The sequence below is a fragment of the Centroberyx affinis genome, unplaced genomic scaffold (assembly GCF_046629955.1).
Source record: "Centroberyx affinis isolate AG114_WGS23_722 - 3 ecotype Tasmania unplaced genomic scaffold, CSIRO-AGI_Caff_v1 ptg000566l_1, whole genome shotgun sequence".
Lineage (NCBI taxonomy): Eukaryota > Metazoa > Chordata > Actinopteri > Beryciformes > Berycidae > Centroberyx > Centroberyx affinis.
In genome coordinates, this window is record NW_027279209.1 from 72585 (window position 1) to 98870 (window position 26286).

At 43.1% G+C, this 26286-nt stretch overlaps 1 protein-coding gene across 1 annotated transcript in view; it reads right to left on the reverse strand.

Annotated features, from left to right (window-relative positions):
• The window catches only part of LOC139643164 (vesicle transport through interaction with t-SNAREs homolog 1A-like), a 60085-nt gene that overhangs the window by 25370 nt on the left and 8429 nt on the right, over positions 1–26286 (reverse strand). The window contains exons 2-3 of the mRNA XM_071518338.1: positions 20838–20908; positions 16956–17017 (exon numbers count right to left, since the gene is read on the reverse strand). Coding sequence (XP_071374439.1) covers positions 16956–17017; positions 20838–20908 — 133 coding nt within the window. The remainder of the gene's footprint in view (positions 1–16955; positions 17018–20837; positions 20909–26286) is intronic.

Sequence of the window (26286 nt, forward strand, 5' to 3'; positions counted from 1 at the left end):
TTAACTGACTGACCATGGCTGGCATGAGGCTATTCAAGAAATGGGGTAGCTGTGTATAGTTGTAGGATTTTTTTTACTGAAATATACTGAACAATAAGGCAAGAGACAAAAGAAATGAAAGACGGCAGACAAAATAACGGCACAAATTGAATTAGCAACAATGACGATGCCGGGATGAGGCTTGAATCCTGAAATAAATATCGTATGCTAATGAATGCCTGGATAGGAAATGAACAGTCTCTTCTTGACATGCTGAGGTTCATTCAAAGGTCATGGCAGAGACAGTGGTAAAAACTATTTCCATGTTTATATCAATCTGTGGTACTTTATGTGTAGTTCAATAAATGAACAACTTCAGGTGACTACTTTGAAAATGATCACAAAACGCTCACTTGATAATGTTCCGTCACTGTTTTTGCACAAACCAAATATTTTTTAAAAGAATGAAAGATAACCTAGCCATGTGGTAGGCCAAAAATAATTTAAGAAATCAACATCAACAATTTCAAAAGTCTGCAAACCCTCAACACCTTAAGTTTTCTTTCAATCCTTGTTTGTGTATGATATTTTTTCCTTCTCCGCTACCCACTGTCCTCTGTTTGGCTGTGGTAACCCTCACTATTATACGCTTTGCTAACATGGTGCTTTGCTTCAACTCTGTACCTCAGTCTCTACCAAACGATGTAATTAAAGATTGGTGAAATGAAACCAGTGTTTAGAAATGGTTTATGTCAAGTCTGTCCTGAAATGCTATACCACAGGGCAACTTTTAGATGGGATGGGTGTGCATCGACGTCTTATTAAATAAAAAAGTCTTGGCCTAAAGAGTCAGGAAAAATGTACAGGAGCAGACAGAGCCTCTGTGTCAGCCAGGTCAGAGGACTAAGATTTGTATGGTAATACAACGTTAGGATGTTTGTTGTTGGCTGCGGTATCAGGCTCCTCACATGTGTGTGATACTCAGCGATGCATTCGGGTCAGTTGAGGAAATTGAAGGGATTGGCGGGCTCCACAAACAGGCTGGGAAAGTGACACCAGGATGCTAGGCCAAGGCACCAGTGTCCTCACAACTTCCCCTTAACATTGAGGCAATGTTAGCCCTGGCGCCACCAGAATATGGGGTCGGGGTAAAAGTTTGCACGACGGCTGACAGGATGCACCCCTGTGACCCAGCAAACAAATAAATAAACAAAGTGGTTCTGAATTTTGAGAGGCGACGGGCTTCAGTGCTTTTAGTGGTGATTCAAGAAGCCTCAGATACTGTATGTGTGGGAGGCATTCTGGTTGCGAGCAGTCTAAGGCACATACCATGTACTTATGATGTTATTTGTTCATATCAGCTTCATGACCTATGTTGTATGTCATTCTCTCTTTCTCTCTCTCTCACACCCCATCTTTTTTATTCTCCACAGTTCACTATCTAATAAAGAAGAAATGCCGTCAAAATAATTTTAACAAAAGATATCTATGAATAAGGCAATAGTTTGACCCACAAAAACTCTTTTTTTCTTTCTTTCTCTTTCTCTCTCTCTCTCTCTCTCTTTCTCTCTCTCTCTGTCTCATACACAGACATACACACACAAGCACACAAACCTTGACAAGGTCGTCAATATCAAGTTTAACTTAATCCTTTCGGTTGATAATTAAAGGTTCTGAGAAAGGCCTAGTGTAACTTTTATTGTGTGTCCAAGGCCAGGTCCAGGCAGTTGCCTCTAGCTAAACAGGTGCACAAAGGTCAGAGGTCAGAGTTCACAGCCCCTTGTTGACCCCCAGGCAATTCTATAGTCTGCAGAAGCGGTTAGAGAAAGTAATGACCACAAAGTCTTTTCTTGACTGTCTGGTAATGCTATTGCTAGTTCAATCTATATCAGTATAACAAGATAGATGAGCTAAATCAATTTAATTAATTCAGATTATTTCTTTTGTCATAAATGTTGGCAAAGGAAATAATCTTGAGGAGAGGGGACCAACTTGACAGGTCAGCGTTTTTCATTCTCACATCCTTGCAAGACGTTTGGCAGATGTAACGTGAAGAACTGAACTTTTGGGCTGATGGAGGTAAAGTGTATGTGTGTGTGTGTAAGTAATATCACTTATATTAATTACACTAGAGAGGTACTAGAGAGGTAAATATAAGAAAAACACAAAACAAAACAAAAAAAATCATCATTTGTTAACTGTCAAATAGGCGTAGGCAAACAATGTGATATAGCTGCAAAACCGAAAAGAAAATCTGAAATGGCTGCCTTCAATCCAGACTTTGTGTTGACTGCCAACAAGAAGAGGTGTTGACTGCCAACAAAAAAAAGGAAGAATGAAAAAAAAAAGAGGGAAAAAACGGTTGTGTAGTTTTCAGTGAGGACAGTGCTGTTCTGTGAGCAGGGTCGTCCGGGCTAAGACAGGTCGCGATGGGATGATGTTGACCCTTGAGGTGCAAACTGAGCTCCTTGTCGCCACAGAGACGTGAAGGTCGGGGGTTGAGCGGGGAAGTCTTCTCTCCAGCTGGCAGCAGGCCTGGCCTAGCACTAGGGTGCTCAGCCAACAGCTCCGCTCCTCTGTCAGCCCCCCTCCTCCACCTCTTCCTCCGCAGCCTCCTGGATGCCAGTCTGCCTGGCTGGTGTGGGCCAAACAAGCCCCAGCCGTCGGGCCAAGGGGGCAACGAGGCTGCTGCCAGCTGGGCCAGCACTTCACGGCCGAGCACCACTCTCCAAACAAATAGCGCAGTGGGCCACAAGCCACGGGCAACATGGAACCTGTCATTACCGGCCTTGCGTGGCTGGTTCACTCCCCAAAACCCCGGCCAGGCCGAGGGCTTGAACGTGTACTGCACTTGACACTAGCAAATGTCTCAGCCAATGTATGTCATAGGAGACTCCCTTTTCAGAATAATGCCAGATCATCAGCATATGAAGGCATACATGTCTATTTACCTAATACAAGTAATGTTGAATATGGATGTGATCACTTCTCAAAGCACTGAGAATGACATTTGAAAGCCATGAATGATAAGTTTAAGACTATTGTGTATGAGTGAAAAGCTTGAGAGTGGACAGACAGCGTCTGCCAAACCGTCTCTTAGGATGAATTGCATACCATCTAATTATACAACATCTAGTCAACTTCCTATGATCCCCAGGCTAAAAGTGGACTCTATGGGCATTGGCCCCAACTGGGGTTTTCTCCATTGATCAATGTTATGTAGGCTTTCGCGGCATAACTCTGCTTTGTCCTTATGCTTGGCTACAACGGATGATGGTTTGAGGCATCCCTCATGAAAAAGGAGTCCTCGACATCACTAAATACTAATCAGTCCGAGAGAGGGCCGTTATGATCCAATGTCCAGCCATTGCTTTCATTGGAATGCACCATTAGGACAAAGGCATCCAAGGAGTGACTCATAGTAACAAACAAAACAACCTGTGTAACGAATTGCCTGTGTCAGTATTTGAGAGAGAAACACTGTTTCAGTGGGCTTAGTCCCATAATTCAATCTTCTATCTCCCCACAAAAGCAAACAACATATTTCTCAGCGGTCATGCCCAATTCATTTAGAGAGCTGCCTGCTAATGCCAATGACTATGGATCGGTCTCTGTCTGTTTCGTTCATGCGTCACACGCAATATCTCAGACGCCAAGATTGAATTTTGACAAAACTTGGGTGAATGATGCATCTTACCACTGTGTTCCGGTATTTTGTGAATTACACTAATTTGCCCAAGGAGAGGGCGCTACATCGTTGGTTCATTTGTTTATTTGTCCATGTGTCACGTGCGATATCTCAGACATGACTGAGTGTTATCACTGATGTGATTTAACAAAAAATGGGGGAATGATGCATCTCACCACTATGTTCTGCCATTTGGCGCAACAGGGAAATTAAAGGCCAAAAGAAGAAGGTGACATATGTGTTAGTGATTGGCCCAGAGGGGGACTGTGTCATTTGCGGGGGGCGACATGTTTATTGTTGCCTTATTATTATTATTATTATCATCATCATCATCATCATCATCATCATCATCATCATCATCATACTACATAGTATATATACTACATTGGGATAAAATTACCAGAACAGAAAACATTTTTGAGATGTACTTAAATATGATTATTGCATAACTATCATTTTGTGGAAGCAATTACATTTTACTAATAACAATAATGATAATAATAATAGACAATAATGAAATGTGGACAATAATGATGAAAATTAATAATGCAAATGCAAATTATTTTGAGTTTGAATTTGCATTTCAAACATTGCTGTTATTCAGCCCCTGCTAAATCTAGTAAGAGTGCACGCTGAAGTGAGGCGGACATTGCAGCAGCGCATCTCTCTTTCAACATGACCTGAACTCATTTCACAGCTCTTTCACTACTATTTAAAACTAAAGCCTTGGTCCTCTTTTAACACTCCCGAAGAAAGACAATAAAACAGAAAATTAAAAAATGCAGAACTTTAAGATTTTATCAAACTTTTGATAATGGACTTTCATAAAAGATTTCTCCAAGAAAAAATCCTTTAGGTACAGGCTTTAGGTACATAACAAAGAACAATTGGGTTCCTCTATCTCTCAGATAGTGTATCTCAAGGCTGCATAAAAGAGACTCTTTCACAGTGCTGTGTGCCCCATAAATTCACAGTCAAGTAAGTGACACTGAATGTTCTCCCAATTTGGCAACTCAATTAAAATACAACAATTAATGGGGGCAAAAAGATATGGGGGGGATGAAGAGAAAACATTAAGTTAAAGACAAAGACTCAACATGAAAGTCCCTGCGTTGACTAAAAGGGGCACTGAGAGGAAGAGAGCGAGAGAGAAGGAGAGAGAGAGAGCGAGAGAGAGAGAAAGCAAGAGGGAGAAAGAGAGAGAGAGAGAGAGAGAGAGAGAGAGTGAGTGTGTGTGTGCTTAAATAAAACAGAGGAACAAGTGGTAGCTGTGTGTCTTTATCTTGGGACAAGGCTGGTGAACTGAGCCACCAGCTCAACACACAGTCTGTCTTTGCCTCTCTCTGTCTCTCTCTCTCTCTCTCACACACACACACACACACACCCTAAACACTGATTGGTATAATATAGAAACACACATGCAATCATACATGCTGCAGGTAAACCTTAACCTTTAACACAATGGTAAAAAGTTGTATCAAATATGTAAAATCTGGAATCTCTGGTATTTTCTAAAGGCTTACAGTCTGGAGCCGAGTTCATAAACACACAAGCTGGGCAAGGCTGACATTAGAACCATAGGCTGCTGGGTGGCAGTTTAATATGATAGCCCTTTCGTTTGGACATCAGTCATTTTCTAAAGGGTCAATGACCAAGCTGAATTGGGTCAACGACCCCCCACAACAGTTCGGAGTGATTTACTTCTGCTGTACAACCATGACAAATCTGCTATGGTATTGGTCCACTTAATGATTTCTACAGATGGAGAGTTCAAATCTTCTACCGTAGTACTGTACATTATTAATTGCTGAACCATTGTGGGGACTGTGGGGATTATATTTGTTACTTTTTTAGGGAGACATCTGATATACAATGAAGATAAAATATATACTTCAAGAACTATGAGGAGGAATTTCAGTGGTGACATTTTTGACCTGAAATTTAATGATTAAATGACCCCTGACCAAAAAGAGACGTTTTTCCTTAGCTTTTTGTCATCTCTTCCTTTGTCATATTCATTTTATCTGGCACACTGATATTCTGTCAGCAGAGAATCACACCAAGGATTTTCATAGGACAAAAGAGGGAATTCAACAAAGATTGAGATTGGATTTTGGGTAATAGTAGACAGCACTGTGAGATTGGATTTGGCAAATAAGATCTTTTCAAAGCATTGTTTTCTACAGTACTTGTCAAAACTGTTGTGTTTTGCAAATCTTGGAATGCCCTTCAAAGCAAGCATCACTAAACCAAACTAAGGGATGGGTGGGGTGATGGGGGTCTGTCCATTCGCCTTCCAATCTCTGGAATGTAAAAATACTATTTCTGTGTTGTATAAAAGCACTCAAGGTTAGAAGCTTTTCAATGAGAAAAGGGACCAAACCCTGTGTTGAAGTAGTTTGACAGGAGCCCCTCTTGAATCCTGGTGCCTACAAATGCCTTGGCCTACAACCTCTTCACTTCCTTGAAAAAAAAGTGGTTCTGCTTGTATTGTTTTGCCCATTGTGATAAAGGAGATCTTTTATGCCATCAACAACATGGCAACAATATGCCGCCTTTGTTTCACTGCACCATCCTGGGGGTCTGTTAGGATGTTATGAGATACAGACATAGAGAGGCGCAGTACATGATTGATGGGTTAGAAAAGAATACTATAAAGAAAAAAACAAAGTCAAATTTCAGCATTTGTTAATATTTCAAGCTCTTGCACCCTGCCAAAGAGAGATCTGAGAGGCAACAACAATAACTGCAAAGACTGTACTTAACCATCTACCCAGATGCAAACAAAACCAAGACAGCTTATTTATTTTCTTATTTTCTCTGCCACTGTTTGCAAAAACTACTTCGATATCTTTGCTAATGAGAATAAAACCATACACAGCAGCAATCTAGTATCTAGAATTTTCACACCAATTAGAAATATTTTCCTCTTGAGCAGGCTGTGAGCTTAAAACAATGTGGAATACTGTAGTTCAAGTGCACATAGGGCTAACATGTTTTCCTTTGCCATTGTATCTTTTTAGTCACCAAAGTAGACTGTGCGGAGATGGTGAGAGGGAGGGTTGCATGGGAGCCGAGTAAAAGTGCAGGGAAGGTACTTAGGTGTTTGGGCAGTGGTCACTCCACCCTGGTAGCCAATGCAGCCCAAGAGCAACTTTTCATAGCACAAGAATCCCATGTCCTGGCGTGGCACAGGATGGCATACTGCCCGACTTGCGCAAGTGGGCATAGCGTCTGTATTGCAAAGATACAGGAAACAAATTAGCCCTTTTTTCTCCTCCACACAAATACTGGCATCCAGTAATTCCACATTCTTCCAGGCAGCTGTTGCATAGTACGCCCAGAAGTACGCACAATGGCATGCTGGGAGGGAACGACAGTCAGGGGAGAGACAATGTGATAGGTTCTAATTGCTTCAAAATGTCCTGAAGAAGGCCCCCTATTATCTATTTAAATCGGCTGATAATGGGAGGAGATGGAGAGGGAGGAGGAGGAGGAGGAGGAGGAGGGGGGCGGGCGACCTAGGCAGAGGGAGAAAGCTATCCTCTGCGCCGCTGTCGCCTCATTATTTTCCGTCTTGACGGACGCCCGCGCTCAACCCCTGGATGAATGGCCCTGTGCTGAATAAGTTATCGCCAGACACACAAAGGGAAGAGTGGGCTCCGCAAACAACACAGCAGTACTGCAAAGCATGAATCTCTTTTTCCTCTCCCTCTCAGCCTTTTTTTCCCCCCCTCCAACCCCCACCCATCCCCCTGCTCCCTCCAGACTAAAGGCAGGCCCCGCCACAGACTGAGATCTCACCTGTAATTTCAGCAGAAGCACACAGTAGGTGGGGAAAAAAGAAACAGATACAATAAAATGAAAGGAAGGAAGAATACAGGCGTCTATGTTTGCCGAACAGATATCTACAGAATTTTCCTCCATTTTGTTTTATCTATCCTTTTTGTTTGTGCAGCTCCTCTGTCATTTCTCAGCGAAGGCAGGGACCTCCTTTGGACAGCATCTGAAGATGTTTGAGAGGGTGTTTTTTTTTTTGTTCTTCTTAAGTCAAGGCGCACAATATGATCAGTGAAAGGGTTTGGTTTCATCTGATGTTTATTTTGTTTCCTTTTTCTGTTGTTTGGGCTGTTGGGGCCTGGCGTATCCAATGAAGATCGTCTCCACACAATGCTACCACGAGGGGTAGGGGGATTTCCCTATGGCTGCAAAACAGGAGCCAGGGAATAGTGGTGGAGGGTGTGACATCGAAACAGTCCCTTCCCAAACTGTCATGGCCGCTGTCAATTCTGCTGCCGCCAAGCCCTCTCCCTTGCTGTCACTCAAAAGTAGCAGTGGAACTTTTGGACAGGAGCGCCTCTTTCCCCTCTGACGGGGAAATCAGAGGGTGCCGTGGCCCGACAGGCGCTCGACGGCAGATCAAACGGGGCGGGTACCCTTGGAGTGACACCTGGAGCCACTTCAAGGGAAGAGAGCGCCACTGATCTCCAGTCAGCTCGTCAGAACGACAGTCTGTCAGGGTTAAAGGAGGAAAAAAAAAAAAGCTGTCTCAACCAGGTTGGAATGAGAGAGGTCGAACGAGGCATCACCTCAATGTCACGGCTGGCTGACCCTACAATGTTTGGAGAAGTGATGGCGCAAAGAGCGGTCCATGTTGGAATGCACTACTTCAGCGATGAGCAGCCATCATGTGCCATGGAGGGCTGAGAGTTTTCTGAGAGTTGAGCTGAGCATGCAAGTTTTCATTCCAACCAAAGACTACACCAGGTGATTTCACTGATCAGTTCCTCACCCCAGCTTGAACATGCGCTAATCAGTGAAATCACCTGCTGTAGTCTTTGGCTGGAATAGAAACCTGCATACTCTTGGCCCTCCATGGCACGTGATTGCCCATCCCAGCACTAGGGTGCTAATAGTGCTGACACAGCGGTTACACACTGCATTTGAGTTGCGCTGTAGTTTTTGCTTGTTGTGCTTCCATTGCTTTTATTGATAACATCAACCTTAAAATGTATTACAAATAATCACTGTTTATCCATTTTTAACAAAGCTAGCTGTCCTTCTCAACCTCTGATATTTTTGGAATGAATTTAAGAAAGAAAATCAAAAGAGTTGTTACCACCACATTTGAAATAATTAGAATTCAACTATGGCCTCAGGTATCAAAACAGAAGCCCGGTATGGGCGGTATAATAGAGGCAGAAATGGTGAGGGAGAAAAGAGGGCTTTGGCAGCCAGTTACGTGAGTCAATCCTCAACAGACAAATGCATCCCTTATATAAAACAACAACACGTCTTTGCCCTTGTCAACAACCCCTTCCTCTATAGCCCAGGCTTGTGTGTTTCTTTTCCTTTCTGCAAAAAAACGTCCCATCAGCACTCTCTAATGGGCGAGGTGGAGGAAGAGAGAAAAAAAAGAGAGAAAAAAGAGGGAGGGAGAGCGAGAGAGAGAGGTGGCAGTGGTGCTTGTTTGGCTCAGGAGCAGTGAGTAATGAGGCTGAGGCGCACCCTGTCATTGTCCCAGCAGCAGCCGTAGCCACACACACACACTCACACACGCAAAAAGGAACACTAAAAAGTATCTCCCATCTCCAAACATATTGAGAAGAAAACTGCAGATTGTCGACACGTATCTGCTTTTCCACACCAAAAACATGGACTAAAAAAGGATTCAACAAGCTTGATAAAAAAAAAAAAAATCAATAGGTAATTCAGTATCAAATGATGGGGCCACCTGAACACAAGATAATCAGCTACTAGATAAATTCATAAGAGTTACATCTCCACACTCTAATGTTCATTCTTGTGGCATAATGGCTCATTTGGCACTCTACTTTTTCAAGTGGTCTCTGAAACACCGGCTGTCTCTCTGGTCTTCTGGTTGATGAAGGTTGATGAAGCTTAAGGGCTATCATATCCACACCCTAGAGTTAAGTGATTGGTGCTAAGGAACTTCTGTGTGCTGGTCTTACTCAGGCCTACAATCCACATAGGCGTGTTGTCTTCCAGTACTGCTTGCTTGGCTGCCAATGGTGAACTACCATGACCCTGTATCCCCCACTGTAGGCTGACGCACTATCCTTATACTGACACATGTATACACGCATCCAGATATGCACAACAGCTACCTTCATCTCAAAATGTATAAGGTTTAGTTGGGGTTGCAGTGGGGGCAGATACATTTCACACTTTGGCACTTGGCTCCTTTGCCAGAGAAAGTGACTGGACATAAAAAAGTATAGAAGTTTTCCCTGGAGGGGGCAGAAAAGGCCAGGAATACAACTGACCCAGAGGGATGCAGCAATATGGAAAAAAGGGGGGGTGATCATGCCAGGCTGAACAAATTGCGAAGCAAAGGGAATGAGTACAAATGTAGTACATGGAATTATATCGTGGCAGCAACATAGAGAGGAGATCAGAGCGAGAGGGATCCACTGGGAGTGGTCTGCCACTCTCGGGACGGGGAACATGAAGCTCAGCTACGGCCACTTTGACAAGTTCAGCTGGAAATAGAATATAATGGAAAACAGGGCAAATGTGTCTTACACAAGCTTTGTCTTTGTTAAAAAAAAATGCGAACTGTGAACTAGGGCTCCAAAGAATTTTGTTTGATATGCTGTTACACCGTTGTCTCTAGCTATGGGAGATAGCAGTGAAGGTGTACTATTATGGGTTGAACTGTCTAAGCGCATGTTAATATTTCACATATTTCTAACTTCCTATTGTATGAGAGCATAGTGAAAGATTGGCAAGGGCCCTTGTTCCTGTGGTATACTGTACGACACAGAGCTACTCACTCCCAGCCCAGACCCAGAGCCTTTAGTGTCTCTTTTCATACTCTGCTGCAACCAAAGGCCTGCATATTGATATAGCCATGCTAGCATAGTGTGGGAGTCAATTGTCTCTCTCACTCAAAAGGGAACTATGTTTCCTTGTGGCCATCAGCATACATTGGTGGGTGCGGGCTTATTACCAAGAAGAGAGAGAGAGACAGACTGAGACTGAGATAGACAGACAGATAGTGTACAAGTGTGTTTTCCAGTTGGTGAAATACAGAATAAGAGGAAGTACATGCGTGTGTAGGATTGTGTATGCATGTGGAAGCATGTGTGTGTGTGTATATGCACTGTGTGAATGTATGTATATGGGTGGGACAGAGCGCGTCAAAGCCCGCCACTGCTTCACTGGGCTCACTCCCTTGACTCCCCCAGCGTTGTAATGAGGCCTTTCCTCTGCTACCACACTAAAAAAGGGCAACACAAATAAATAAAAGAAGGGGAAGAAGGCAAAGGAGGAGGGAAAAAAAAAACAGCGGAACTATAATTTGTTCTATCTTTCAGCTTCAATTAAAAAAAATCGAATCTTTTTGTTCAACTTCACAACAAGACTTCAAGAGGGCCCCAAGACTCCCATCCATTTGCATCCCACCACAGCCCACTGGTGGAGTTGAATTCCATTAATTATGTGACCTACATATCCCAGTAGTTAATATTCCAGAGAGAGAGAGAGAGAGAGAGAGAGAGAGAGAGAGAGAGAGAGAGATCATATTAGCCAATACTAAGGGAAAGAGGCTAAACTTGGAGATCTTAGAGAGATCAGAAGTCCCCTATTGCAGATGCTTTTCTGGGGCCAAGCACTTTCATCTCTTCCCTCCTGACATTGTTTGCAAATGTCAGTTTAATGGGACAAGCAAACAAGCAAAAACAGCCACACTTATTCTTTTTTTTTTCTTATTCTTTCCTCTTACAAACCTAAGTCATAAATCCACTTTCCATTGAATCAAAAGGCAAAGGGAGACCAGGCAACCTTTGGTTTTCCTATAGGGTGAGGATGAGCTGTATATAAGTTGCTTTTGCCAAGTAGTCATAAGAATGGCTTTATTTTCCATTGCAGCAAGAGTAAAGATCAACAGTGTAACAGGATTTAATGGGATGCTCTGTGTGCAGTTAGCTGTGCTTTCAATGAATTTGGCTATGCAAAAGGATGTCTGCACTCACAAAAGTGTAAATTAGGCTAATGCCTCTTTATTTGCACAGCAGCAGTCAACACCAAATGCGTTTCAGCACTAAGCCCTCATCAGCGTTTCAATGAATTTGGCATCTGTAACTACTGAGTAAAATTAGAAAGATGGACTTGGCCACATCAGCCCACCTTGTCAGGACATGTCTCAAGAAAGCAAGCTAGTGTGTTGGTGATAGTGCGGCTGTGCTAGCTTGCGAGCTACTGTATCATCCTCGCCCAGGCCCAGGGGCTGATCTCTTAATCAGTGTCCAGAGCGTGCGCGAGCCCTCCTCTGAAGGCTGAGGCTCTGTCCGTCCTGCCTGCCCGCCGCTACTGCCAGTCTCAGCCATGAATATGGAGCTGTTCTGTGGCTGGGAGCTTGCTTATGTTTTCTGTCTGATATCTCGGCCCCATTCCCATTTCAAAGGGAGGTCCACCCGGGGCCTTGACTTTTTGATCTGCCTGGCGACTGAGTCGACCACCTGCATGCGGGATCAGCTGCCAGCGAGAGCAGACAACCCCTCTGCTTCAAAATACACCTCCTCCCCCCTTCGTCCTCCCTCCTTCATTGCCCTTCACTGTGCCCCCTCCTTCCATGAAGCTGCCAGGAACCCCAGTGGTCCTAACTGGGTCTGGAGCTGCATCCCATTCCCAACTGTTCTGACTGTGGTGGGTGAGGTGGCTGAGATGTTTGCAGTGCAGCAGCAGGAAGGCTCATGCTACAGCTTGCTTCAGCTAGGCCAAAGTCACAGGGCCATTTTGTTTCTAGTGAGAGGATCTGTAGTGTCAGTGTGCCATGAAAACGGTGATAACAGATGCCTAATCAAAAGGTCTGTGGCCTCTCTAATCAGACATGGTGATCCACACCCTGAGCTGTGTCCCGTCCCAAGGCAGCCCGTAACCCACCCACACCTCCATCAAACTCCATCAAACAGAGTTCACCCAATATTTGTGAACAAGAACAAGTCTCTTCAAAAACTAGAAAGGTGACATTAAAGACTCAGGCCTTTGATGTCATCAAGCAGAACGTTCTAGAGCTATTCTGTCGACAGTGAGTGATTTGGGGATTCAATTCTTGCTTGAGTTTGTAGACTTAACAATCCTGAATGCTAAAATGTATACATACCACAGGTCTCACACTAAAATCTTAGCTCTATTGTTTCTAACTTTGGCAGATACTTGCTTGTGTGCACACATCTAGACTACACTGTCTTTGGTCATGGGAATTGTATGTCAATTTTATTTTAAAGCAGATTTTCCCCTCAGATACACAGCATTCATATTAGAAAGGTTTAGTGTTTCTATTTCAATAAGAGGACCATTCTACAATGTCTCAAATGTTCTCTCAATCACATGCAGAATGTGTTTTTCTCCATTTGAAAAGATCTGATTCTGTGAATGAAGAATAGAGCCAACCAGAGTGGATGAGAAAACTCAACAAAGGTTGCACTGTTACCGAATCCCTCCAACACTTTTTTAAGGTTCTGGTATAAAAGAACTGGTGGAGCAACACTGTCTAAATAGGCATTAAAAGAAAGCATTTTAAGTGTATGTTGTCAATTGTAGCACTCGTTGATGAGTATGATTGATATTATGACTTTTAATAATATTATGTTTTCCTTTAAACCTTAATGAGATCACTGCACCCGTGACAATATAATTAAAACCCTCAGGACTTCAGATGATCGGATGAATAATTTAACAGGAGTAGATGCCTCTGGAAGCCCACCGCTAGACCAACGACAATCACTGAGTAAATGAGAAACACTGACATGTCAGACAGAGGCAAAGTTTGTGGGACTAGTATAAACTCAAGATGCAGCCAACCCACACCATCTAGTGTATGCAGTTTTTTGTTCTTCTTAATTACCATCATTGGCATAGATGACTCAAACAGTCAGAATTTTGTGAAAAATTCTTTTTAAACAAAGCAACAGCTATTTGAGATGTGTGTATCTCTGAATGCTTCTTACAACAAGTGATATTCACAGAGTCTTTAAGTTAATTGGCTCCCTTGAACCATGACAGCTAGCTTAATGAGTGTCTAATTGTTGCTCAGCTGGGGTGATAGCCACCAGACCATGGGGACCCTTCAACGAGAGGTGTGAGTGTAGAGAAACTACACTGCCAATGTGAAAAGGGCTCCATTTCTCCTATGTTGGCAATAGATTTAAATGCTTCAAACATACTTCATCATCATTATGAAACATTCACATTTGAGTAGGCATGGGTCGAGGCCAGAATTTCCATTGTTCAAAATCATCTTAAAAACATATCACTAATTATATTTCCAATGGCTACAGCGGTCATGTAATGGCAAAAAATAAAATCTTTCTCTCTGTATTATTGATATAATTCAATTCCCCAAATGCTCTTGGCTTGGGCAAAAATAAAACATTTGCCTTCCAGTTTGGCTTTACTTGATACATTCAAATAAAAAAGCCTCTCTTTAGTTCAGGCATGGTGAGTTTTTCCAAAAATAACCACACAAAAGATGAGCGGTCCATTAACCTGGGGGTGAATGAGTATTTGTGCCCATCTCTGCTTTGTGTCCGTAAGCGCTGAGGTTACAATACACAGCAGGAGAGATTTACCTTGCTCCCTCATTTGCACATAATACTATATGTTTTTCACACACTGCTGGTAGACTTAAAGCAATACACTACAGACAGTTGAGACAAACAAGTGGAGAATAACAAAGTAACCCCCCCCGCCCCCACCCCCCAAGAAAACAAACAGTAAAAAGAAACTACAATTGCCCTGACATCGTACACAAATGTACTATTAATCAAAGGCATGAAAACCAGGGGAGCAAATAATGAAATGAATGGGGAAATGAGGAAGAATTGCCAAACAGGGGGAGGGTGATGGGGAGGGGCAGGGGGAAGGAGGGGTGTAATCATGGAACCATCCTGCAACTCACTTTTGTCTCTCAGTCCTCTCTGTCCCTGGTTATAAATGACTTCAGAGTTGACGCCCCAACCCCACAGCCTTACAACAAAACACACTTTCTTTTATTCAAACACTGAATAAACGGGGAGAAAAAAAAATATTGTTTTTGTAAAGGAAAGGAAGAAAGAGGGGACGGGGGGTGGGGTGGGGAAGGGGGGGGTGTATGTAGTGGTGCTCCCGTCAAGCAGAAAGGCGGGCGGCAGTGGAAGAGGCTTGCAGCCGGGCCCCCGCTTTGGAAAGCCCTCATAAATCCTGATTTGAGCGGGGTGCTAACCAGAGGAGGTAAGGCGCGTCGGGGAGGGGGCTGGCGAGTGGGCGGGAGTGGCAGCTCGCCTCTTAAAATGCTACGTCTGATTAAGTCTTCCCATTAGGTGACAGCTGAACTTTAACATTAATATGATAATATTGAAATAAGTGTGTGTTATTTACTTCGGCACCAGAGGGGGAGGAGGGAAGAGGAGAAGGAAGGAGGGGGGGAATGATGAATGATTTCTGGACAGCTTTGGGTGACATGCCAGGAGAGTTGACCCCCCCCCCCCTCCCCTCCCATAATCAGACTTGACAAAATGGAGACATATGCAGAAATATTGGTTACAGTCGGCGTAACAGCCCTGCCCAGGCCTTCTCTCTCTAGTAACTGCCGGCCGCCCCGTGAGCCGCCCTCCAAATTGTCTACGGGCACTGAAGCATCTATTTCAATTGGCACTTCCTTCCTGGCCCCAGGATTTTACATTTAGTTGGTGTCATTTACATATTACTCTTAATCAAAATCCACAGTGGGCGACGGGGAGAAAAAAAAAAGAAAGAGGGAGAGAGAAACAAAACCGTGGCGTCACGGTTCAGGGATAGGCACACAGGCACTTTATGAAATGGAGATGTGACAAGACATTACGGTGTGTGCGTGTGTGTGTGTGTGTGTGTGTGTGTATTTGTGTGCCTGGTGGGGCTTCCTTGTGCATGAACTAGGGAGAAAGCAAGCAAGGGGGAAAAAGAGAGAGAGTGCAAGTTGTCTATGGGTGGTACAGTAAGTGTATTTTGTGAAAAACAAAGGCAAGGAGAATAAAAGAATGGAGAGTTGGCATGTATAGTACACGCTTGTCTTTTCAAGCCCTTTTTGTAAAGCATGCTATGCTGGACTCCCCAGTCCACCCAGGAACAAAGCAGCAATAGCATTGCTTGTAAAATAAACAGGTGTTACACAAACAGTAGAGGCATTCATACCATGTGTGTTGTCCTGACAGAAGTGTCAAATCATCACAATATACAACTCATTAGAATAAAAAAAAAGAAGATGTGACAAAGAAAACATGACCTCAGTTGTGGAAAAAGTACCAAAATTCTTTATCTAATCACAGCACCTTGGTAGAGTAGTTCTCTGATAAGTGTCAACCAAAAAAAATTCCATTCAAGTAAAAGTTTTTTCCTGAAGGTAACTAGTGACTGCAGGTGCTGGATAATTGCAGTGGAGTATCAAGTAGAATATTTCCTTTGAAATGTAGATGCATCAGTAAAATACATTAAAACACTTATGAAACACTTAAAAAAGTGTTGCATAAAATCACAACACTAAAGTAAAGCACAAAAAAAAAGTTACTTAGTTACTTTCCACCCTTGAGGACAGTAAATGTTTGGGTGGGTATCCTCTGTGGAAAAGCTTCAGGAGTGCTCAAATAGTTACAATTTTGCTCAGATGACAAGAAAGTCAATAAAAATGTATTACTACATTTCCAAACGAAGTTTACTTCATTACAATTTTATTTCATGAGCTTAAAATCATACTTTAACCTCCCAGTTAACACAATTTTGGCCACCATAAAAGGCTTTGTGGGAGATTTTCAAGCAAAAGATGAGATGTGCTGTGGTGTGTGTTGTTTTTCTTTTTTTTTTTTTTTTTACACGTGTGTGCCTTGGCATAAAAATGCCTGAAAACCATTTCTTTGTGGTAAGCAGTGACCCAGTGTTAAAGACTAACCATAGATGGAATGGGATGGTTGGATATGTAAACAATGCATGTTAAGACTGTTGGGGAGTGAAGACTCGGCCTCCCAGTGACCGCAGCTAACTGAGGTGTGTGCTTGTTATGAATTTGTTTTTTTCCCGCGAGCATTTGAGTTTTTGTTACATGTCTCTGTCTCTGTCAGGTTGTGAAATGAAACTGAACACATTTGGGCAGGGTACATAAGTATTTCTTGTATGGGAGTGGAATGGCCTTTGCATTAAAAAAGAAAAAAGTAAATAAAAATAAAAAGTGACTCAATGCAAAGCTCACAGCACAGGTGAAGCACACCACATTCATAGAGGTGCAGTAGAAACAGGGTCCCTACCTGCCTCTTACCTTCTCAGCATGCCGGTAAGGATGCGAGAACTCTTGCCCAAGTTGGCGTCCGTTTCTCTCAGCTGTGGGAAGGACAGAAACGGTGAAAGACAGGTTTAAGTTTCCATGGTGATACAACTCTCAAGGTTATTGAACACGCAGTCTACAGAGAAACAGCGTGTCAAAATTAAAGAGAAAAAACAATGTCACGTCTTCTATGACAACTTGAACATCGACTAAAAAAATACATTAAGTCAACTTTTGATCCACCATTTCACATTATTATGCCATTAATTCTCAATACAGTGTTTGTGCAATAGGCCTTAGGGCAAGAGGAGATGGAGAGGGAAGCAAACACTATTAAACCAAGCAAGTTGACTAAGAACACATTACATTCTTACTACAGCATCAGCCTGGAGGATTAATGGCAAGGATAGTTGTACATATATACACACTTTTTACAGGAAAACACCAATTCAAATGATGGCAAAGTGCTATTAAAATTAACTCATTACAATTATTAATATCATAACCGTGGCAGCTGCCCAGTACAAGCATAGCCTTGTACTGTTGGCCACGGAGCAACTCCACTAGAACAGTTAAGGGTGAAGTGATTTGCTTAATGGTACATAAGTGGTAGTTGTTGAGGAAGGGACAAGTGAACATTTCTTTTTCAGTTCTTCCACCCAAATTTTCCACGCTGGTTTGGAAAGTCGAACCAGAAATCTTACGGTCATGAGCTTGCTTCTTTACCTTCAGCTAGAGTAAACGGCGAGAGAAAACCTCCCAAACCTCCTTCCCAAACACACTTTTGAAGAGCTGATTGATTTAGAAAGATGCAAATAGCTCCACCATGCACAAAACACATGTTGGTTTCACCATTTATCAGAAGTCTATAAAGCAGAGCTGTTGGGAGCTGTTTCGGCTAATGTGATAGGTAGAAAAACAGAGAAACTGTGGAACATAGTCAATGGCAGATTCCCACTCGCCCACTTAGAAAGACATATCACTCTAGTGACCTTTCAGCTCATCCTGCTGCAGAGGAAACATTAGTGGGGTCTCGGGAGGAGAGGAAATAGGGCTCTTTACTTCTGACTTACGTAGGAAGCACAGGTAGGCCTTGAAGGCGCACTTGAAATAATGATCACAGCTTTTCAGGGCTAATTGCCTCAGCTATTTTCCTTTTTTCTTTCTCCATCTTCTCTCTTTCACTTCTCTCTGTTTTTTTTTCTAGGGGTCACAGAAATGTTTTCTTTCCATTCCCTTTTCAGGTGCTGGGACTTTCAGAGGGAAAGGAATCGGCAGAAAGATGTTGCCAACAAGGTGTGTGTGCGTGTGTCTGTATAAAAACGCTGACACCGCACTGAGTGAGCTGCCACTAACGTCTACCTGTAGTCACATTTCCAGTGGGTGGTGGGGGGTGCAGGGATGAGTCTTCACAGAGAGCTTCTCTCTAGAGTCAGCAGGGAGTCGTCCCTCTCCCACTCTCTCTGAAATAATAACTGCATTTCCAATAAAGTCACCCTCACTCAGTATGTTCCCACATTTCTCATGATTTTCATCCACCTATTCTAGTCTTTTATTTCTCACTTTCCCTCTGCAAGTCTCTTCTTCCACCCTTCCTCTCTTCTCCAAGGTTCCAGCATCACTCTCTTTTCGCTGCTTAATATGGTTCATCTCGCAGTCGCTCTCTCTCTTGCCCCCTTTTCCCCCCCTGTTCCTCTCCCCCTCTCTCCTTCACTACTACTTTCTTCCTTTTCTTCCATCCTTCCTTCCTTCCCTCTGGCAGCCAGGGTCGGTGTGATGCTGGTTGCCAGAGCCAAGGATGCATGTGGTATGGGGTGGGGGGTGGGAGGTGGGGGGCCTGGGGTTTGGGCCCTCTGGCAAAGACAACAAGTCCTGCAGTTGCCTGATGTCTGCCTCTACCCACAGATCTGTCCCCTAGACACTTCCCACTTTCGCCTAAAATACATCTCTCTCTGAATCATTCCTTCTCTCCATTCCTCTCTCCCCTACAGCCCCTCACCAAATCTCTTGCCATCTTAAAATGGAATACCACTGAATTTTAGCGCTCAAATCTGATTTTTTACTACACCCTAAGACAGTTCAGTCTCCATTAGTGAAAAGTAATTTCTGTCCCCTGTATGCAGAAAATGAGAGAGAAGCATTTCTACCCCATGTTTAACCACAGTGTACAACTCCAAAGAGAGAAATGGAAAATGTGGCAAAGGTCACTATGATTCTGATCCTGGATCCTGATTCTGTTACTTTTAAGGCTACATTCGTCTTAGATAAACTATTATATATTACTGTTATGAGTCCACAATGTCAGTCTCTAATTCATGTCCCTTCAATCTCTAACAGCCAAAAGAGGGCATTCAGCAAAGAGTCACAGGAAAGCTTTCATTCTTGAGGATGAAAAGTGAACAATGAATAATATGCCTTTCTTCTTTGAGTGGGGTGATAAAGTATTGTAAGCTAGAATGAAGGATGGTCAAGTCAGATTCTATAATCCAGTCAGGGGTCGAGTGTTCGGAGCATGCTGCTTTGACCCAGTGCTGAAGCCTGCTATTGACTTCTATTTGTACCATAAAAGCAAAACAAAAGGCCACACCTCCTGCTGAGTATGGGGGTGTTTTGTGTGTGTGTGTGCGTGCGCTTGTGTGTTGGCATTTATGCTAAAACTATGCCCCTCAAACTCCTTCATCTTCCATCTCTTTCATGCAAAAGAGCCGTTAACCGACCCTTCCATCCTGTGTCTTCACATCTTGGTTTTCTTCTTCTTTCTCACTTTCCTTTAGCCCCACAAACTGCCTTTAAAGCTCTGTGTGCGTGTGTGTATGTGTGTGTGTGTGTGGGAGGGGGTGAGGGGGGTTTAGCATAGAAGACTCACGGGAAGAAGGGGGAGAGAGAGAGAGAGAGAGAGAGAGAGAGAGAGAGAGAGAGAGAGAGAGAGAGAGAGAGCAAAATATAGAGAGAGCAGGTACTCTCAGCAGACACCGTGGACCTTTTTGAAAGGAGATGTTTGATTTCCTTTGAAATTGCCTGCGCAAGGCCCACTGCCATGTTGTGATCTTTAAGCATTCTGCGTTGAGGGGGCCGTCAGGGCCGGGCCCCCTTACTGTGCTCGGTCCCTTCTGTCTCTGCCTACCTGTCTGTCTGTCTGTTTGGCTGGCTGGATGTAAGGAGGGGCACTGCTCAGGATTGGGGGACTCTCTGAGGGAAAGTGGGAAGGAAAGAGGGAGGGTGGAGAGGAGTGTGGAGAGGTAAGGTGGGGAGGGGTGGGAAGAGGAAAGATGGCAGCTGGCCAAGCTAACTCCATTCAGGTGAAAGGAAGAAGTCTTTTCGCGGAGTCTCACACGCACACTGTGTGCCAGAGAGCAGTATGTGGCCCCAAGCGCGTTGCATAGGCATGAAGGGCCGAATTCCAAGAATTTACTATATGCAACATACCAAAGTAGGGTCAGTCGACATTTAACCTCCAATGAAACAAAATAAAGATAATAAGCTGTGAAATTTACGATTGGTCACACTTTTGAATTAAATACAGTGTTAATACTGACTGTAGCAACATGATACATACTGTATCTAGTCAGGACAATACTACTGACAGAGACCTTTGAATGTACTGTATGTCTATGCTGTAAGCACGTAGAAGCAGTGTGTGTGGTATGTTTGTGTGTGTAGACCTGCATTTGTGTGTTTACTTAGCCAATCTGACATCACACACGGATGGCATCAGAGCCTGAAACACGCAACGCTTTCATGAGGAGAGTGGTGAATGTTGTCAATGTTGCTAACCAACTGTAAAGCCTTTGTGTCATCAATGTCTTGTCCTGGTCCTTCATCCAACGGTCTTGCAAACACTTGTTAGAATATACGTGTGTGTGTGTGTGTACTCACCCTTTCTCTGGCTCTCTGGATCTTCTCCCGGTCAGTGTGTAGGTTAGCAAGAATCTCTTGACCCACTTGTTCTGTGAAAGAATCAGAAAACACACACAGTATGAGAAAGAGACATGTCCACCGCTGACAAAGTAACAACGAAAAATCCATCCAAGGACATGAAACCAATGAGTCAAAGAAGAATGGGAGATGAGTTCACTTGTCTACTTGTAAACAGCTCTGCTGTATGTACCATGTACTGTGTACACAATACTAAGAATGCCTTAGTAGTAGTATCATGTCTTAAAAATCCTCCTATAAGCTGCCTCCTTCCCTTCAACTACATCTTCATGGCTGAGGTGGAATTAATGTGAAATGAATAAGGGATCATATCCTTCTCCTGGATTCACCTGGTCAGTCTTAGCATGCATTCTATATACAGTGAGCATGCAATATTCTGTATGTAGTGACACCGATTGTCTTAGAAAGATATCTTAGAAAGCAGCAGTAGATAGCCAGGAAGTTCTAGGCAACAATATCCCAGCATCCACCCTGCCAGTGGGGTCCAATAAGCAAATGCAATATTCATTAAGCCATTCTTTTTTAAATGCCTCTCGTCAGTTGTAGATGTAAACACATTAACGCGTGGTTATAAAACATCCCCAACAAGGCGCCTGACAAGCTCGTCAGTGGTCACTGTCATTTTCCTGGTCCCTTGGGTTAAGGACGAGAAAAGAAAGCAAAAAGATAAACCAAATAAGCCCCTCCCTACCCAAAAAAACCCACTGCTGCCATCAATGTAACCATATTGCTACAGCATTAGCGTTTAAAAATGAGGGAGGCAGAGGAAGAATCAGGAAAAAAAGAAAAAGAAGTGAAGAATCTTTGCGTGGATCAAAGACAGGCTTTCAAGCGCACCAAACAAATCCGGAGTAAACAACGCAGTTGCTGACTGTATTACACTACACAGGTGCCGCACACCAAAGGGCCCACGTGCTGAGCGCCTGTTTGGGGGGAGCGGCGCAAAAATGGGCTACATCTGGCAGCTAAACAAGAGAGGAGAGAGAGAGAGAGAGAGAGAGATGGAGAGAAAGATAGAGAGAGAGAGAGAGAGAGAGAGAGAGACAGAGAGAGGGGATCAGGGAGAAGTAGAAAAAAGAAAGCACTGTCGAATGAGCGACGTTCATCTCCCATTCATCCCTTCCCTTCTACCCCCCTCGCCTATAACTGACTCAAATGTGTCTCTTCCTGCCTTCATTAATTTCTAATCTGGGACGAGACAGATTGAAGGATACCCAGATTAAACAGTGCAGTCAGACAGTCACATGTGACAAATAGGGCAGATTAAAAGACTGAGTGCAGGTATTAATAACCATAATAATACAAGCCCTCCCCTATCCCCATTGAAAAAGAACAAGGGATAAACAGGAAGGGAGTTGTAGCGGAAATCTTCTGTTAAAGAGACAAATAAGCACATCTATCCATCTCTGTCAGGGATGTGGCTTTTTTTTAAATAAATGAGTGTGACAAACACTGCACCAGCAGAGTTTTTTTTTTTTTTTTGATGGCAAGTGCATTATTGGAAAGGCTTGCAATGCATGACAAGATGGATGAGGCAGTAGGAGAAAAGACCACCAATGATATCTTAGCAAAAGTACCAAGAGAGCATTACACACATTCTGTTAAGGCATGCTTTGCAAGAGAATCCTGGGTCTTGAATGGCCAACTTTAAGTAACAGAGAGGTGTATAAATGCACAAAGGGAAGGGAAAAGAAAACCAGCCTCAGCAGTGAGCTACCTTTCACTGGGCAAGAAAAGAACCACAGTGGATTCAGGTTTCTGTCCATTCTAGGGTGCTGTAGAGGGTATAGCGCCGGCGCTATCTGAAGAACGATACAGCATCAAGGTTTCCAGGAGTGCTCTATCCAATACGAACTCCACTATTATACGCTATCTGTACCAAGGGGTTGTAACCACTAACCACTAGCAAGCAGTTGTCCTTGACAAATGTAAGCAGTCACTAAGGAAAAATGAAGAAAAGATGAATTTCTTTACACATAGCTGATTTGTTAAAATCACATCAATTTCTATTAACCTTACTAAACGAGACAGCTACTGTTTTCAAATACTTTGAGTCTGCACAACCTTGATCAAGAGAGAGACCTTGCTAGACTTTAGAGAACATGGCACATACACCAGAGCAGAAACAATTGCATATATTAAACGACTCTATTATACAAGACAGCAAGGAAATTCTAGCTATTAAAAATCATTATATGCTATTGCAGGAAAAATAAATCACATAATGACATTGGAGACAGCATATCTGCTCAATAGGTACGCTTTCAATGGATGTCCATACTGGGCCATTGTGTGTTATTGTAAAATCTGCATTATTATCTGCATATTGCAGTCCAGAGAAGAGTCCCTTGAGTTGCCTGGAAAAAAAACAAAAACAGAGATTCTAGTTTCAGCACAGCATGTCTGAGGCGCCCAAAGATAAACATTTCCCTTAGCTGTGTGACCAGAAATGGTTGCTCCTATTAAGATCTCTCCCCACCTCACTGAACCATTAGCAGTGTACACAACACCTCCCAAAGGAGCGTATGGGTGGCTGGGTGTGGAGGGTGAGGTTGGGCTTCTCTTCTACTCTCTCCTATCGCGTGTCTTGCATCTTCCCCTTCCATTTCTCACTCGCTGGCATGTATCTACATTTCCATCCATCTTATTTAAGCCCTGCTTTCCAGTGATCTGTGTAAACTTCATTAGTTACCTGGAAGGGGAAGTTCTTGCTGAGCGGCCAATGGGGCAAAATATTGAGTTTAAAAACAACAAAGCTAATGTAGAGCGTAATGAAAGATGGCCTCTCAAATAACAGTCTACTCCCCTAATGTGGCAGGCGTTTCACGATCACCACATGCTCAATGAACTGTAGACAAGCTTTCCATCCCAAAATTGCCAGCACTTGTAAAATCTTACAGTGAATTGGTCCCACCGGTGATATTGTCTTAGCTCATGTTAAAGTTTGAATTTGCTGTTAATCGCTGAGCTAATGATTCCATGTAGGTTGGTAAGATTCTCACTTGTGTAATGTCAACATATTAGGCATCATTAAAGTTTATAATATATTTAACTGCACAATAATCTCATCAAGTTGAATATATAGGACCAAGAATAGTACAATTAGAAAAATGTGGGGTATTGGAAAAAGTGGCATCCTCTCAAGATGGAAAAATTACAGTTAACCAAAATAAGAGGAGGAGAGAGATAATTTCCTGCTAATGCTTCTGACTTGTTGCTCGTTAGTGTGTAAAATATTCCCCTCCTGTTTAAACAGCTATTAACAATTTAAATGACCCTGGCGCAGAGGCCTTGCTCTGACTCACTTGCTAAAGATCCACATCCCCAAAGGTCCATTTAACAAGCCCATTACTCCATTACATTACACTCACACCAGCACTAGAGAGCCTTAATTTAACTCATTCCTCTAATGTTAACTGTAGATAAGAATTAGTGTAGGAAAGTTGAAGGCATAAATTAGATCGAGGGGAAAGATAATGTCTGGATTAGGAATTATTCTGCATAAAACCTTGGATGCACAAGTCACATAGCACAGTTCAGTTCTATTTTCTCTCTCCACCACTTTGTTGGCCAGTTATGGGTGATAAGCTGGTCATATTCCCATGTAAGTCATGCATCTACATCCTTCAGCCAAAACAAAAACTATTTGAGACAAGATACTCATATTCTGACTCGTGCCACACAGGTGCGTAGAGCTGAGTTGCGGCGCTGCAGGGAAGAATATTTAAATTACCCCTCTTCACACTTGCCCACTGGGTTGCCAGGTTTCTACATTAGTACGTTTCTGTGGGCCAGTCACATGCCCTTTAGAGAAGCCCTTTAATTTAGAGAAATTGACAATTCCATAGGCCTAAAGAGAAACATAGCGCAGATCAAATAGGACTAAACTGTGCCATATTTCCAATTATATGATTTTATTAATTTAGCATATTATATGGACTTGCATCATTGCATTGTTAGTTCATTAGGCCTGCAATAAGATAATCTGTGGTTTTATTTAATTTGATTTCAATATCAATTGCAATAATTGCTAATAATTGCTAATGGCTTGAGGCTTAAGAGGTTGCCTATATTGTATTATATATCAGTTAGGCTAAATAAAAAAGGGGCTGTTGTCTTTGTAGTGGGTATTGAATGCAAGCCTAATAAAAAACACACAGACAGTGGTCTCTGTACTTGCGTCACCTTTTCTCCCCAGCAGACACTGCATAGTAAGAAAGAACATGCATTGCAAGTCAGATTCCCGAAGATGTGGGAGAAACGCATGTGCTTATCTTCAATCTCAGTTATCCCTTTCTTAAATGAAGAACATAAGGGAAAACTCTTTTGTCATCCTTTGCACTCGTTTATTACGAGGTTGCTTGTGGTGACAGGAGAATGTTCATTTATTTTACCGTTTTATTGTCAGATGATCTGAAGAACAGGTTCAACTAGGCGCTGACAATTTTATGTAAAATGTGAATATGGTAACCTGCACATGTCAGCTCAGCATAGCTCAGGACAACACAGCAAAAATGGCCAAACAATTCCAGTGGCACCCTGTCCTTTGCAGCCCTCAACTTTCTCCAGTCCATGGGCACATATAATTGGACACATCATCAATTTTACAGGAGCTGTTTCAGAGCAGTTCCACAGTGGGATGTCTATGGCCCCCGTCTCTCTTTCTCTGTTGCATTTTTTTTTTTTTGCCTTGCTCCCTCTGTCCCTAGAGCTGAAAGGGTACAAGACCTGACACTGGTGCGCTCTGAGGCTCAGCACAGCTCCTTTTCATTAAGCGGTTGAGACCACTTTTTGAAGGTTACCACACACACTTATATCCGGACACAATTCACACACACCAACAAACGGGGTATGGTAGCCCATGGGAGGGTTGTGGGGAGGTAAGGTGCAGCCTGATAAACCACACGTTCTCCCTCTCCCTCTCCCTCTCACCCACACAGACACACGCACTACCACAGTCAACTTATATGCCTGGGACTCCCAGGTGAACAAAGTTACCTGTCTTTGTACACTTCCCGAGAAGCTTTTTTTGAGGACTTCTCAAGTCTACAACTGCCTGGTGACACACTTTCATCACCCCCATCAAAGTTGTACCCACACTGGGATGTATTTGTAATGCTGAGCCCACAGGCCATGAGGCTAGCGCCTTCGCTACACTGAGCTATAGCTCAAAATAAAGAGGTGCCAACTGCTAGGTCACAGGGGGGGCATGTAGCATCTGGGGGCTCAGCAATGTTATGACAGCTTACTTATAATAATAACTTGTCCCCCGTTGCATGTTAATCAGGAACTGTTACTCCGCAGGATGGGCAAGTCTGTAATAAACGATTTAATAAGGAATGAATGTGATTCCTACTGTTTCATGAGAAGTGGTGCATTTTTTTTTCCC